The sequence below is a fragment of the Struthio camelus genome, chromosome 8 (assembly GCF_040807025.1).
Source record: "Struthio camelus isolate bStrCam1 chromosome 8, bStrCam1.hap1, whole genome shotgun sequence".
NCBI classification, from domain to species: Eukaryota; Metazoa; Chordata; class Aves; order Struthioniformes; family Struthionidae; genus Struthio; species Struthio camelus.
Window position 1 is genome coordinate 36,030,111 of NC_090949.1, and position 15,740 is coordinate 36,045,850.

Sequence of the window (15,740 nt, forward strand, 5' to 3'; positions counted from 1 at the left end):
TACAGTTCATTTGTGAGATCTCAATACGAGGTCATTTCCAGGTAAACAAGAGTAATATTGTCTACACAAAGTATATTGTTCTGTTGGTGGCAGTGCAGCATGTGAATGCGTGAGCAGCATGAAATCTGAAATTTTGGGAAAGCTCAAAAAGAGCACTTGGTGTGTCCAAGCCCCTCTCTTTTCTTCCTCATTCCTAGCACGTGTCTCTTGGAGGGTTTTTATCACCCGCCTATGGGAACTGCCTTGTTTCTTGGGCAGGAATAACGAAAAGGCAGGCACCCCTGGGAGGTGGAGGAGACCGACTGTCCCAACCACCGTGGCTGCCCAGGTCCTCAGTCGTTGTTTTCACCTCAAAATTAGCCCGTTGGCTGTTTGCCACCTACTCACACCTCAGCTTTATCCTCTGTACCAGCAGCCACAGTGTTCAGCTGACCACATGGTGGTGGTTGTAGTGTCACCGTTTGGGCACTCGGCGACGGTGGTAGCTTTGGAGGTCTCCCAGCCACGTGGGCATTTTAACGCACGGGTCAGGCAGGAAGCTGAGCTGCTGTCCACAGAAGGGTACGGGATGAGGAATAGCTGCCCTAAAGCAGTAAAGAAAGGAAGGAATTTGTGGCTGTCAGTTCCTAACTGCTAGCATTTGGGAAAAAAGCCTCAACCCACAAAATCCAGGCAGGTTCAGCGTGATGCCCGAAGCAAGACTCCAGGGCTCAGAGAGTGAAGCAGGAGCCTGGGGCCCACGCCGAGGCAGCAGCGCTGGGGAAATGGCATCTATTGGGGAAAATATTTATTTTACGAAAGCGTAAGAATGTTAAAAAGTAAAGAAAGGAGAGCTATGACTGCAGCGGGCCAAAATCGCGGCTTATATAAACAAGCATCACTCTATTGACGTTAGGAGCACGTCGTTTTACGCCGGCTCGGGATCTGTCCCCGGCAGCATGGCTCTGCCGTGGGTACGGCGCGCGGGCCGACGGGCATGCTCGCGGGGAGATATAACGCCTCCAAACGTGGTGTTTACGTTGGAAATACTTGACAGAAGCTTAAATAAGCAGTGCTACCAGGTGGGCTTTTAAGAAAGAAGATATTTATAAAGAGTGTAGTGGCCATGTCTGAGCTTAGCTACTTCATGCGTTGGTGTGACTTTGTGTTTCCAGTTTTTTCATGGTCTTTTTAGGAAATAAAATAGTTAGTAACCGATCAAATAAAAACAGAACATAGCCTCGCACTGGCACAATTTTATCAGTGAAATTGCTTTCTAGTTGAAAGATGACTAGGAACAAGCTAAAAGGATGCCCGGGAAATAAAAAATATGTACTTCAAGATATTATGGTTTTATCTGGGCTCCTGCTGACGCTCGGCTTCCCAGCTCCGCGTTCGCCCTCCGTGCCCGCTCTCTCCAAGGGCAGGTGCAGCTTTCCCAGGGGACGGGACGTAGGTGGGACACTGCGTGTCCCGAGTCAGGTGAACGTGGTGGCAACCACGTGGCAGCACAGCCCCCTTCTGTGCGCTTCCCCCATCACTCCAACCTCTGCCTAGATCGGCTATATACCTATATTCGTTCCTGGCCATTGGATCTGAGGGCTCTGAATTGAAAAGCAGTCCTTCTGAGATGTCCCAAGAGCCTCATAATGAGCATGGGAGTCACCTGCTAGGAGGTGACAGTAGCTGCCGCCACCACCAGTGGGTAACTCCAGGTGTACACTGCTGACTAGGACTTTGCAAAGGCACTCGGGGAGCCCAGCAAGCGGCTCGGCATGGATGCGGCCACTGCTGCCTCGACCCGTAGGGAAGCAGCAGTTACGCATGCGAGTTCTTCACATGGATATTTAGTTAAAACATCTGTGGTCAGATACGAGGAGATGTTTTAACACAACCTATAGCTAGGGCTGGACCTGCGCTGCCTGTGCCCTTTACCACGCGCCTCTGTACTACTGGCTGTTGGCATTGACTGAATGGTTAACAAAAAAGGTGAAAAAAGAAATGAAGGCTACGGCCACCCTCCACCTTCTTTACAGGGAAATGAGGAAATGCTACTGATGTACAGATCAGCCTTTCAAGCCTATATTTACTTGAGTCGTACAGGGATTGTTTGTACAAGGAGCCCTGTTAACTCCAGTGCATAAACCGTGTCTATTCTTGTGCGCATGGGTTTGCAGGATTAAAATCGCTTGTAAATGCTAATGGGTAACATGTTCGCTAACCCCGTAGCGTTTGTGTTTTTCTTAGACTGTTAGCTGTAACACTGCAGAGTCGTTCTACCTCTATAAAAATCGGGGAGGGATTTTAAGATGGGTCAAATGCATCTAAGAGATCGGTGGCTTAATTAACACAAGGCCTCACAGTGACAGCAGTGGAAAACAAATTCCAGCGCTGGCCCTGTGCCTCTTTCCACTTCTGGTTCTGTTACCCATATGTTTAAGCCTGCCAACACAGAGCATCTAGTATGTTTTAATAACCGATGTTATTCGAATCATTTTATTACCGTGACAGCAACTTTAAAAATACCTCTTCGTCTCCCAGTGATATAGAAACAATATGTTAACAGCATATTTTTTTTCTCTCTTTCCTTTGCAGGAGCAAATTCATCAGTTGTTGCTGATTTCATGCCTACATCCTCATGGAACATCTCAAGCGAATTGGATAAAGGTAAATGGTCAGAGAAAAATTGGAAGATGTGAAACCACATTTTCAGATCTCAATTCTTATTCTCCACTTGGCCAAATCAGCAAGCAAACGGGCGAGGGGGCGTTTGAGATAAACCTTGTTTGCCTTGTGATCCTTTGACGTCTAATTACATGCGGTTCTGTGATTTCTGGAGACTGCTGTGTTCATTTCTTGTTCCTGTGAAACGTTCCACATGGCAAAAATGTTGCAAGATGTGAATTCTGTTGGTTTACGAACTGCTTGCCGTTTTGTCTGGTGGATCTTAGGACCTGAACTCAAAACCAACAAGCATCAGGCAGAGTCAGTTTGCCTCGCTGTGCTTTATTAAGGCTCTAACTTAATAGAAAGGAAAAATACTTCAGACATTTCTAAGTGGTAATTATGTGTGATTTCAAACTCTGTGGAGGGTATACATTGTGAAAAAAGGGATATATTCCTTATTCCCCTTAATTTTCTAAATTATGCACCACCAATTATTTAAACCAAATTGCTTAGCTTCCTTTAGCCTTTATTCCAAGCCAGTGGCCTGCAGCTTTCTGAGTCAATCTGGCCTTTGAAATGCTTCTAGCGTAACGTTTGCTGAGGAGGTTGCTGTTAGCCACACTAACTGTTCAATTTGTCAAACGCTCTCTTTTCATTTGCATATAACTTTGCCAGCCATTAACTATTTAGTCTGAAATGTCTCGTGGTGCAGTTCTGCCCAGATGGTTTTTCCAAATGTTTTTGTCTGTATTTTGATAATGTTTTTTTTACGAACATATGTTCATAATGTTTTATATTTAAGCATGAATATGTTTTCTGTGCTTCGGTATGGCGAGACTACAGAGTTTGGGGCACTTTAAAATGTGGTGAACTCTTGCTTTGAGTGCAAGAACGCATCAGTGTTCTGGACAGCATTTATCGCTGGGAACGGTTTTCCCTGCAGTTTTACTCCTGCTAAAATTCGACCGAGCCCTCGCCGCAGTTGAGGCAGGCTCAGGTAGAAACTGGTTGAAATCGGAGATCGAATGTGGTCCGCGGCGCTGTTTGCACCAAGCGCTGTGTGCCGGGAAGGCTGCCGGGGCAGAGGGAGCGCCCTGCGTGCCTGGGCCGCACGGGGACCGAGCTGGGCTCTCCTCTGGTCCCGGACCGGTTGCTGAGGACAGAGTCAAACTCAAAGTGCTCCAGAGCTGCTTGGGACCCAGGGGCAGTGGCTCCCTCAAGCCAGATGCTGTTTGTTTGTTTGTTTGTTTGTTTTCTTAATTGCTCCAAAACAAGAGGAAAATAAGTGGCTAAGAGAAAGAAAGTTAAGAGAAAGAAAGTTAAGGCTACAAAGACAAGCCCTCAGAAGTTAGGAAATGCGGGAGACGGCAATCCAGATGGTCTTAATTCAGGCCTCTTATGCTGTGCTGTAGCAGCCCAACCGTTGCTAACCTGCAGGGTAGGTTTTTCTCTAGGCACCCATCAAAGGAAGGCCCTTGCTCGCAGGGGGGATCAGGGCTGCGTTTTGTCCTGGGAGACACTCTCGTCTGTAGGATCTCCCCGAGGTTTCTTATGGACGATGTCCTCGGCGAGACAAGGGCCTCGGCAAGAACAACCAGTGTCTGGATGGGCTGGTTTCTGCTTCTGACTCCTCTGCAGAAGTCTGGGCAAGTGGCTGAAATATTTTTTGCAGATGATTGTCAGTAATATATTCTTCCTTCCTTGTTGTGAGCCTCAAGGGTTGGACCGGATCGTTTCCCATAGATTGCAGGAAACCTAAGTAGAGGGGAGAGATCAGAAGTGATATCGAAGATAAGGCAATTTTACAGGAAATTAAATCTAGTCTGTGCTGAAAAATATCCCCCAGTGTCTTCCTTGTTATTGATACTATTGCGGGGTTTTGTGTTGGCTGATTTCATATGACCAGACCCATTTTTCATCCAAACTTTGATTAGGCTTGACCTCAGCGCGAGGTTCAAATGCTGCTTTTTTCAGCAGCACATGCCCCACGCGGGTGCTCTCCAAAACCTTCGCTTAACGTACATGTCTAGGAAACGGAGAAGGGTGCCTGGTAACAGCACAGACTGTGTGCTTCCTTCCAAGCTCTCTCCCCACCGGGTTAGAGCAGACACGGGTCAGCCCTGCCGCTCTGGCTGCCCGCGCGCCCTTTCGGTTGGCGCGCAGTGTTTCGAGGGCTAGCGGTGCCCTCCTGGGCCCTGAATCACCTCCTTGCTCCGAGTGCAGCTTAGCCCTTCTGTGCCGGCGCTGACGTGGCTTCTGGGTTCGTGACAAACGTTTTCCGTGCTGTTCGTTCCATGGCCCCTGCCGCTGAGCTGTGTTGTCAGAAGCAGGTAAGGTGATGCTCCGAGGCCACCCGGCATGCAACCGTTAGCGTTTGCTGGGGCTCAGCGCTGCGTTCCAAGGAGATTACCGGCCCCTCGGCCTCTGCTCATTAGCATTTAGACTGCTGCAGGCTTACACACCTAAGCACGGATTTACATATGTGATTAAAAGACATTTGCTACCCAAAAAGCTTAGTCAGAGGGGTGGATTCCTCCCGCGTGCCCACAAGCGACGCAGGCGCACGTTTCGTCTTGCCTAAGAACCGAGTGAGGGCTTTCATGTGGGAGCTGCCACTTCTCTCCGAAGGTGTTGGGAAAGTCTAGCTTATATAAACTAAAATGCACGGCAGCGCACGCTGGCTTGTGGAGGTGAGACCTCGGAGGAGAAAATTAGGCGTGTGCTCAGTTTCCATTTCTTTTGCAAACAAGCATGTTAAGAAATCGCCATCCACTTGTCTTTCCTGCAGCCAGCCATGAGGTCCCGCAGCCGTCCCCGTAAAACTTATTTTAAAGCCTATTAAGTTCACCACATGAAAGTGGTTTCCAGCCAAATTTCCCAATTAAATGGCAGTCCATATTAAGTGGCTCTGCCTGCTGTCTTCTGAAAATTCACATCTCTTCCTTGAATATGTCTCCGGCGTTCGGGACAGAGGAACAGGCTCATATAGTCTTGTTAAACAGTATTGTGCATTTTGAAATAATTACTTAATATGCTATTTTCCCTAGCTTGGTAGATTCTGCGGTGATTATCTTACAACTGAGCCCTATTCAGGTTTCAGTTTCTATTAAATAAGCTAAATCGACAGCATTAAACAGTTGCCTGTTTATTCTTTTTAACAGGAAATGAATTTAAAAGAAACGCAGCCACCCGTGAAGAGCTGTTGAAAGCAACGATTGATGGGAGGGAGGAGGTGGTTTCTCACCAAAACCTTTAAAAAAACAAACAAACTATACAAAAAAATAAAAATGGTCACTTTTAAAATAGGCAAAGTTGAGGTACGAGCAATTTTCTCTTTTTCTCCGACTGTGTCGGTCGTGGTGTGCAACGGGAGAACGTTGCGAGGGCAAATGAGACATGAAAGGGTGATCAAAGACATTTTTAATTGCATAAGGGGAAATATGTGTACGTGGGGGAACCAAGGCGGGCTGGTTGTAGGCAACTGCGGGGATGGCTAGCTGGCGACGAAGGCTTTCGCCCCAGGTTGCTAGTGCCACTCCACCGCAGTTTGGGGGGCTCCCATCTCCCCCTCATCCGGGGGACAGGGCCTGCTCCAGCTCTTTGCTTGGGAAAGGCTCTAAGTTACAGGGAACCCTTCTCTTTCCTGAGCGTTACTAAAGGGTGAAGAGCCTTCGTTCAGCTGCTTCTCTTGCACGAGGCTGGACGTGGAAAGGTAGGCCTTCCCCTGCCTCAGATATCTGTTTATTTATAGGGAAAGAGATAGGTCTGGCTTTGGATGGGAGCGTGTTTATGTCTAGTACAGTAGAGGAATTGTTTGGGAACTCTTCATCCTTAGGCGAAGATAACATTGGAGCCGCTGCCAAGAAAGGATCAGCTGTGAAATATTTGGTATTTTCTTTTAATTGTGAATAGGATTCAACTTCTGTGGCTGTTTGCTGGAATAGGGCGCGTAGACTCTGCAGGACTGTTTAGAGCGGCTGATGCGCGACTCCATCTCTTCCCCTGACCCGTTCCTTCCCTGTTTCCCCTGTGCCCACCCGCAGCCTCTCAGAGAGCTTATTCCATCCCGCCAGCCGCCTTTTGGGTGCACAAGCCCTCGCGCAGCGCCTGCTCCCGGCCGAGGCGAGCCGGAGCCAAAGCCCACCGCTGGGGTGGGCACCTTGTGCCAGCATGTTACCATGGCCTCCTCCACCTGGTGGCTCTTCACTTGGCCCTTCAGCATCCAAGGAAGACCTGTCACTGTGAGCTTTTGCAGATATTGCTGAGATTTGTTCCCTCTTCATGGCCTGTCTGTTTTGGCAAACGGGTATGAAATGTCAGACTCGGTCAGTGCTTGGGAGCCATTTTTCACAGAATCACAGAATCACAGAATCACAGATCGTTTAGGTTGGAAGGGACCTCTGGAGATCATCTAGTCCAACCTCCCTGTTCAAGCAGGGTCACCTAGAGCATATTGCCCAGGATCACATCCAGACGGCTTTTGAATATCTCCAGGGAAGGAGACTCCACCACCTCTCTGGGCAACCTGTTCCAATGCTCTGTCACCCTCACAGTGAAGAAGTTTTTTCTCAGGTTCAGATGGAACTTCCTGTGGTTCAGTTTCTGCCCATTGCCTCTTGTCCTGTTGCTGGGCACCACGGAGAAGAGGCTGGCCTCATCCTCTTGACACTCCCCCTTCAGATACTTGTACACGTTGATGAGATCCCCTCTCAATCTTCTCTTCTCCTGACTGAACAGGCCCAGCTCTCGCAGTCTTTCTTCATAGGAGAGATGCTCCAGCCCTCTAATCATCTTGGTAATCATTTTTGTTTCTAGACAGGCTCAGTGTCAAACCATGGAGTCTAAGGCTGGACCTCGCCCCCTGTTCAAAGCTTTCCTCTGTGCGAAGGACCTTGCAGGCATGGCTGCGGCAGCACTGAGTCCCGCAGTGCTCTAGGTATTGCACGGGGAGCAAAAATTCCCCGGAGAGCTTGACAGCAAGAGCCAGGATTTTGCAAAACGCATCGCAGATTAATCACTGGTAGCTTAAGGTTACTCTTGGCCATACCCTTAGCTTCCAAAGGCACATCAACCCAAGGATCACCTCTAGCAAACAGCCCTCCCCTCGCCACACACGTTTTCATCAAGCCTTCGTCTGGTAGCACGATCCAGAGGCAGAAAATAACTGAGGAAGGACAAAACGGGGCTGGGAGGGCTGCAGGATGCAGTCCTGTACCCCGTGCATGGGCTGCGCTGCACCACCGTCCCGGAGATGTCCGTCCGGGCGGCGCTCCCTCCGGGCGGGCGGCTGCCGCCCCAGGAGAGGCCGAGGGTTCGGAGGGCGCCTGGGTGAGCAGAGCCGGGCTGCCCAGGGGCCCTTCGTTCCTGGAGAATCGCCTTGGCACGTTCTTCCGGGCAGGGATATGACCCGGCCACACGTTCTTAATGGAGGAAACTTTTCTGATGTCGCAGGGAGAATTTGACTCTTATGCCGACTAAAAAACATAAATAAAAGCAAACAGGGACAAAACCGAACTGATCAAGGCCTCCTGGCTTGGCCCCAGTTCTTTAGAGATTTCCAGATTTTCTTTTGAAATTGCTGGATGTGAATTCGATACACGTGGTGAAAGGGGAAGAATTACAGCTTTCACATTCATGCACAATTTACCTTTTTATTTTCTTTTATTATCTGGGGGATATTCGGTAAATCAAGTTCCCCTGATGGGGCTCAGGATCCTGATTCTATTTGTGGGGTCCCGTTAGTAGTGAGGCAGTAAATTACTGCTACTTTGTTTGAAAATTTTTTTAGCCACAGTACATTAGCTCCTTTTGTTTGCTTTTCCACTGACGGGGTGTACGTTTTTATTTGAGAATTTGTGTTTCTTGAATGTCTCATTTATAAATAATACAGGGTGTGAAATTTGAAGGTCACAGAACACAACCTGAAAAAGAAACCACCCTGAGTAACCTTCAGCATTCATGGCAGAAATCTTTCACAAAATGCTTCACTGAACATTGGGTTTTCTTAAACCTCCGTGCGGGCAATGAATATCTGACCACTATGCATAAGGTAACTATATATAATAACCTTTTACTGGCTCATCCAGCTATCTTTGTTTATTTGAAAGATTGATAGATCACAGGGTCAAGGGACGTGTTTTATTGTAAGTTTCTGTTCCAAATTTCCTGACATTTTTGGTTTAAAAAAAAAATAGACGTTTAAAAGGCACAGAACGGGCTAATAAGAACCAGATCCTAAAGCGATGCTATGTCAAAATGTCAAAAATAACAGCTTTTCTTTGACTCTGCAGCATTAATCTTAAGGCACATACCTTTCTGTACGCCCTTGGGTTTTTGTACAGGGCTCTTTCCTGCAGAATGCCTTCTAAAGTGACGACAAAATCCCCTGATGGTTTTCAGTAGTTTGGTTTATAGCTGGATGTGGACATTTGTTTACCTATTCCAAATCACTTTTTTTGTGATAAAGTTTAGCAGCTTCCTACTTGTGCTATAAAACTGGTTCCTAAGTAAAGAAAAGCTTCATTTCCCCTTGCTAGATTATAGTGTCAAAGCTATCACCAAGGCAGCTGTCCTTAAAGCTGAAAGTTAACTCATAAAAGGCAAGGCAGATGGGAACTCTCAGATGCGTATTAAGAACTCGCAGAGGCATGGAGGGCAGTGAGTTGTCCAGTTCCCATCGAAAAACAATGGGATTCAGGTGCTCGGCCCCAATAATGTTTCAAAGGTATCTGTGCTCTGGTTTCCCTCCACAAGCCCTCCCTCCCCTATGGCCTGCGAAGACAGCGAAGAAGCTGTTAATTATGAGAAAGCGACAATTATGAGAATTCGAAATACAGTAAGCGGTGCACGTGGACATCCGAAAAGCCATGAAGCCTGGGTAGCAGTCAGCCTGTTTTAAAAGTTATCCTTGGATGGCATAATGCCCCTAGGTAATGTCTGGAGGAGAGAAAGACCGATGCGCAGTTGCAGTATGTGTTCTGAACTGAGGCTTACACGTCCGCGTTTCTGAGGAAGCTCATTTGAAACGAAGCTGGGCAAGCAAATGCAGTAGTGAATTTCCTTTTGTCCCAAGGCAGTTGACATTGAATGTTTCCGCTCAGTTGTCTGGATTTCTTTAGCTCTTTGATATTCTTCATGCAAGTTGCTAAATCATAGGTCGAGTGCTGTATTCCTTTCCTCCCACTGTCATTCCTCTACTTTTATTCATTTAAAAAAGTGAAATTCCAGCCAGTAGTCTTCCTTTTGCCCCTTTTAATAACAAGGCTTCTGTTGATCAGACCCACAGACCTGACCTTCCAGGAGTTGTCTTCCTCTATGAGTTATGGGCAGATCAAGGCATCAATGGTTAATCCTTTTTCCAATTGAGAAATATGTGCTCTGTCTATTGCCACACTTTAGTAAGAAATCCTGCTGATTCCCTCTTTAGCTTAACTGGAATAGCTTAAAACTAAAGTTTATTGAACATATGGAACAAACAACAAACCCATCCAGCATATTCAGACTGGGTGGGCTCCAGATCATCGACTCTTTCTCCAAAGAGAGCAATTCCATATAGAAAATTTCCAACTGGCTGGGCTCAATGGGCTTGTCAGTGGTGGTGATAAATGTGAGTACTGGATGCATCCAAATGTAGCATCTGAATGGACTATCATGGCTAATCCAAAACTCAGAAGGAATGAAAATACTTACTTCCATAGCAGTATGCTATCTCGGGCAGATTCTGTCAGACCCTGTGATATGCTTAATAGTCTTTTTCTCTTTAGACAAAGATTATCTGTTGTTTAAGTTACCAATCACTGAATGTATCTATCTTGCAGTCATTGACTCAGACACTTTTTTTCTTTCTTTATTGTCAACATATGTTATGCCAAATAAGTGGTGAGTTGCTAAACCTTTCAGTGCAAGAAAGATAAATGTAATAAATTGTCTGCAAGACTAGCGTCCAAACTGTGTTACTCCAACTGGTTCACAGAGCTGCTTTACACACTGCAATGCAGATTTGAACTTACAAATCCAGGATTAAATACTTACTCTCTGGTTCAGCAGTTGGAAATAGTGTCCTCACATCTGTAGCTTTGCTGCAGAAAACATTTGCTGATGTTCCTTTCCAAAGCGCTGTTTTGTTACATGAGTTTAATAGGAAGCTGACTTGGGATCCAGGCTGCTCTGCTGCACCTGGAGTAAAGCTGTTTTCGGGCTTGGGGTGGCCTTTCTCAGAATATTGTGAAAGATCAGAAGGGCTGAAGAAAAGGACAAATGAAAGAATAGTTATTCTCATAAAATGAACGTTTCTGGGTCTTATCCTGCCTCCCCCATCATGCTCTAAACTCCTAACGAAATTAGAGACACATTGCATATGCAGTGCGTGTGAAAACACTGTGGCCAGCAAAACCCTCTGCAAGCAAAGAGGGTGTTACTGCTCTAAGATGTGCCTTTGGTAATTTAAGATAGAGTAACCATGTGGTCACAGTGGAGATTAACATTCCTTGGCCAGAGAGGACGAGCTTTTATTTTGAAAGCCACCTGGGCTCCACTTAAAAGTAGTAGAATACTTAAGAATTTATTATGACTGGGAAGGCTCCGATTTAACAATGTCAAGACATAGCTGTGGAAATACACGCACTTTTCTACTTTCAAGACACACAGCGCACTACATTTTGTCCTTGCACAGCTGTTGCTCTTCTGTAACATCAAACCAGCAAAAAGTTTCACCATGAAGGATACCTAATATTTGGATTTTATATGCAGTGTCTCCAATTTATGTGCTTAGAATCATGAAGATGACTTATGATGTGTTGTGTTTGCATTGGCAACGGCTCAAAACCAGAAATATATTTCAGACTTGGCTTTCCAGATATTATCTCAAGTCATTTAAAAGTTCATTATAGGGCACCCGCTAGTGCTGCTATAGTAAAGGGGCTGTCAGCATTTTTCAAGGGTTTATAACTCAGCCATTAAAAAAAAAAAAAACCCTCTGTGGGCTGAAACTTGGCATTCAGGGTCTAGGCCCAGCAGTAAATTGTTTTTACAAATTAAAAAAAAATCAGTTTGACTATTATTAAATTATAGGTGGGCTAAATTTTTATTTAGAACTTTTTCAGACCATTCTCCTGAACTTCTATAACTTAAAATATCTCTAAGATGTTTTTATCGAGTGCTACTCTAAAGTACAGACCAGTATTTGTTATATGCTTTAAACCCTGAGATTTAACTTAAAATATAATAACAGTGCTTATCCCAGCATAGCACTTTTCACCCTCAAAGTGCTTTACGAGCATTATCTCATTAATGTACATAACAGCCTCCCCATGATGTAAGAGGGATTATTATCCTCACTTTATAGCTACAGAGACTGAGCCAAAAGGTTTAAGGCTGTTTTGAAAAGGAGTTAGTTGCACAAATCCCATGTGAATTTTGATTGGCTTTGGGTGTCTCATTCCCTTCGGCTCTTCTAAAAATCATAACTGGAGTGATTCACCCCAGACTGTTCAGAGCCAGGATTAAAACTCAGACTTTCCGATGCCCATTGCCACTAGACTGTTTAATTCTCAGAAGCATAATAATTATTTTGCACACAAGAACCATAAAGTTTCTAAGAACTTATTCTTTCGATCAGCGAGAGTCAACTTTGGGGATCTAGAGAGCTCCTCAGTGACAGGAAGCCTGTCAAATGAAACATGGTCAAGTACAGCCATGCGACACGGTGTCCTCATCAGGTGTGCAAGCAGCGGGTTCATCCCATTCCATCAGCGCTACTTGACTCCTGCTGAAAGCACAAAAGGAAGATTTACTCCCAGTTTTCCTGGCCTTTGGGCTTCTAGCCCTGAACACGTTGTTAACGCTGATGGCACCAGAGAGGGCCTGATGAGGGGTGACCTGGCAAGAAACCTGGAGGAACTGTTTTGTATGTTCTTCGTACTGTTGTCATTAAAGGGAGAGGATAGTGGCAGTAGCTCTGGAGATTTGATGGGCTTTGATAGGGGACAGTCAGACACAAATATTAAAGACAAAATTGAACTTCTGCTGGACTTGGTCCCTCTTGGCAAGTGCAGTAGCTGAGGGCTTTCGTGCATTCCAGAGAAAGAATTTTCCTAATTTTGTATGCATCAATAGCAGTCCAAGATTTCTTGGAAGCACTGTTAGACGTTCAGTTCATTTTCAATTAGAGAACTACTTTATCTGTGAGAAACTTCTTCTCATGAAACGTCCAGCCTCTTGAAACTTGCCCGGTTTAAAACTCATCTCAGGTGCCTTACGGTCTGCTGCTTGATCTGATTTATGATTTGCATGCAAAACTTATGGATTTAAGGATTAAGCGAAGCTGAATTTAGCATATGCGTTTTGTTTTGGTGTTTCTGTAGCAGTCTGGTGAGGGTAGTGGAGAACTCTGAGAGAAGAGTCAGAAGCTTCTGGATCCCAGAGGCCATTTCTGTTTGTGCCTACAGAGTAGTTTTTCGCTATAGCTCTTGCATTACAGCTGTACTTTTTCTGTCTTATTGTTGCTATTGATATTTTAAAATCATTTTCCAGTCTTTGGAAATCTACCCAACATCCCCGCTCCTTCATTTGCCCCTCCTGTATACCACAGGACCTTTGAAATATTATGTATACCATCTTGGTTGTCAGCAAGACCATCACAGGGCAGACAACATTCTGTTTTTTGTCTGTATTATGTTGCAGATATCTGAATCACTGTCTTTGAAATGTTATCAGGAATTATGTAGGTGAGCGTGGTATAGAAATGTTATATAGATAATTAAATGTGGTTATCCAGTTCCATGCTATTAGTGTGATTTTATTAAATGCTGATTGTGGCGAGAACCCAAGAATATGTGAGCTGACTTAGATTATGCTTCCCAGCGAGGTTATTAAGACAGTGAGTCAGAAACATTTCTAATCTTGTGATGAAGCCTGCAGAAATGGTTCTGGAGAACTAACAGCCCAGTCTGACGCCCCTGGTGAAAGACACTGAACCCTGTTGTCCGTCTTCACCGGAGGGCTGCAGTCTCTGCCCTTTTTACCCCATACGCAGTTTTCTCAACTAATTAGATCCATGGGAGCATAGATAACTGTAGTATTTTGCAGTTTCAAATCCATACCTGCACATTAAAAGACGACTTGATCGGTGAAAAAAATGTGTGGAGAGCTCCTTTGTACTTAATGTTTACTCTTCCAGCTCCCAGGGACCGAGTGAGAACAGGGACGCATTGTATGAAGCGCTATGCAAGCAGAGGGTAAGAACTTACATTCTAAACAGATTAAATAGAAAGGAAAGAGATATGAATATACACAAAACCTAATGAAGGGAGCAGCCAGTTGAAGACAGGATTAAATAAATAATTAGGGAAGTGGATTAGTTAGAAACGCTAGTTAGCTAAGCTGCTTTTAATACACGATGGAGGGTTTTTTTTTTCATACTGTTAGGAAGGCTTATTGCTGGAGTTAACAGTAGATGTACCTACAGAAGAGTGTAAGATAAGCAGCACAGCACGAATTTATTTGCCGATAGGCTTTTCTTGACCTCACGGGTTTGCTCTGAGAGCAAAGGAGCAGAGCACAGTCTACGGGTTTTTCATTTTTGGCCTCCCTGCTGAGACGTCCAACAGATGATAATAGTTTTTGGCCACTAATGACCACAGTTAGATTTGAACCTGTGACACTGAGATGAAAGCCTACATGTATTCCATTGCCAGTACCCAATCCATCCAACTCTCTGCCTTTAAAGTATTTAATTAACTGTTCAATACAGTTAACGGGAAATAGTCTTCTTCCTGAAGGATATAGAATGAAATAGCACCTGACGGAAGAAGGCAGTGCTCATGATTGGATTAGAAGAGATTAATTTCTTTAAATTTTGATTTGCTGTTCCCTAACCTAACAAAATAAAAGAATTCTTGATCTTCTGCCTGCACCTATCATAAGACCTATTTCAGATTGTAGATAAACTTCAGCAGTCTTAGCAAGGGAAGTCCTGACCAAGCGAAAAAAAACTCTTCACCTCCTAGATATGATCCTTTTCCTTCATACGTACAGTTAGTGCTTGCAAAATCTTTGGCAACGTGCTGTTCTACAGTGCTCTGCAAGTCAATTAAAAATTGTTCTGAGATCTTCATTGCGGAGGGATTAATTTTGTATATTGACGTATTTTGTGGATCCTCACTCAAGCAAAGGCAGTTCTGCAAGGCACAGGCATCAAAATAAGCAGGTGGATTTCCAAAAGACTGGGGACCCTTGGGAAGACCTGTTTTTGGCTGGAGTTGAAGAGTCCCTGGATGAACCTCTCACAGTTACTGGTTAGCAAAAAGGTAAAATAAAACGATGAGGACAAGTGGTGTTACCTCCTTCTTTTGTGTTGAATGAAGCTGAGTAAGATGACGTTGAGAAAGCAGAGAGTCCATAGATGAGAAAGAGAAGTTCTCGAGAAATATAACGTTACTCTACTAATTCCAAGATGTTTTCCTTTAATTACCATGCAGAGCTATATGAGATCTATTGCTGGGCCTGAAACCTCAATTAACAAGTGTTACAGTTTTCTGCTAAATCTAATAGCCACTTATTTTGTTCCCCTCCAAAGACAAGAATGAGATTTCTTTAAATCGACATTTTCTAAGCTGGAATTCTTTATTTGCTCTTTTTTCTTCTCACTTAATAGATTACTTTTTGACACTTGACGAACCTATGAATAACATCACCACCACCCTTGGCCAGACCGCAGAGCTGCATTGTAAAGTCTCTGGCAATCCTCCTCCAACTGTACGTTGGCTGAAGAACGACGCCCCAGTCGTTCAAGAGCCCAGGAGGATTTCTTTCCGTGCAACCAGCTACGGCTCTCGACTGCGAATAAGGAACCTTGACACTACGGATACTGGTTACTTCCAGTGTGTTGCAACTAATGGCAGAAAGACTGTTTCTACAACTGGCGTCCTGTTTGTAAAATTTGGTAAGTTTTTGTCTTTTAAACTATTCAAACTGGGCAAAGGTGCAGGACAACAGTTTTGGAGAGGAAATTCTATTTTAGCTGCTGTAAATGTTCAGCGCAGATGTAGCAATACCAGGTCTGAGTCAGCCTATTCCAGGGAACACCTTTGGGGTGG

General features: G+C 44.9%; 1 protein-coding gene across 2 annotated transcripts in view; it reads left to right on the top strand.

The window, feature by feature from the left end:
* The window catches only part of ROR1 (receptor tyrosine kinase like orphan receptor 1), a 171,531-nt gene that overhangs the window by 114,565 nt on the left and 41,226 nt on the right, over positions 1–15,740 (top strand). For both annotated transcript variants that reach the window (XM_068953427.1, XM_068953426.1), the window contains exons 2-3: positions 2,575–2,646; positions 15,299–15,586. In XM_068953427.1, coding sequence (XP_068809528.1) covers positions 2,575–2,646; positions 15,299–15,586 — 360 coding nt within the window. The remainder of the gene's footprint in view (positions 1–2,574; positions 2,647–15,298; positions 15,587–15,740) is intronic.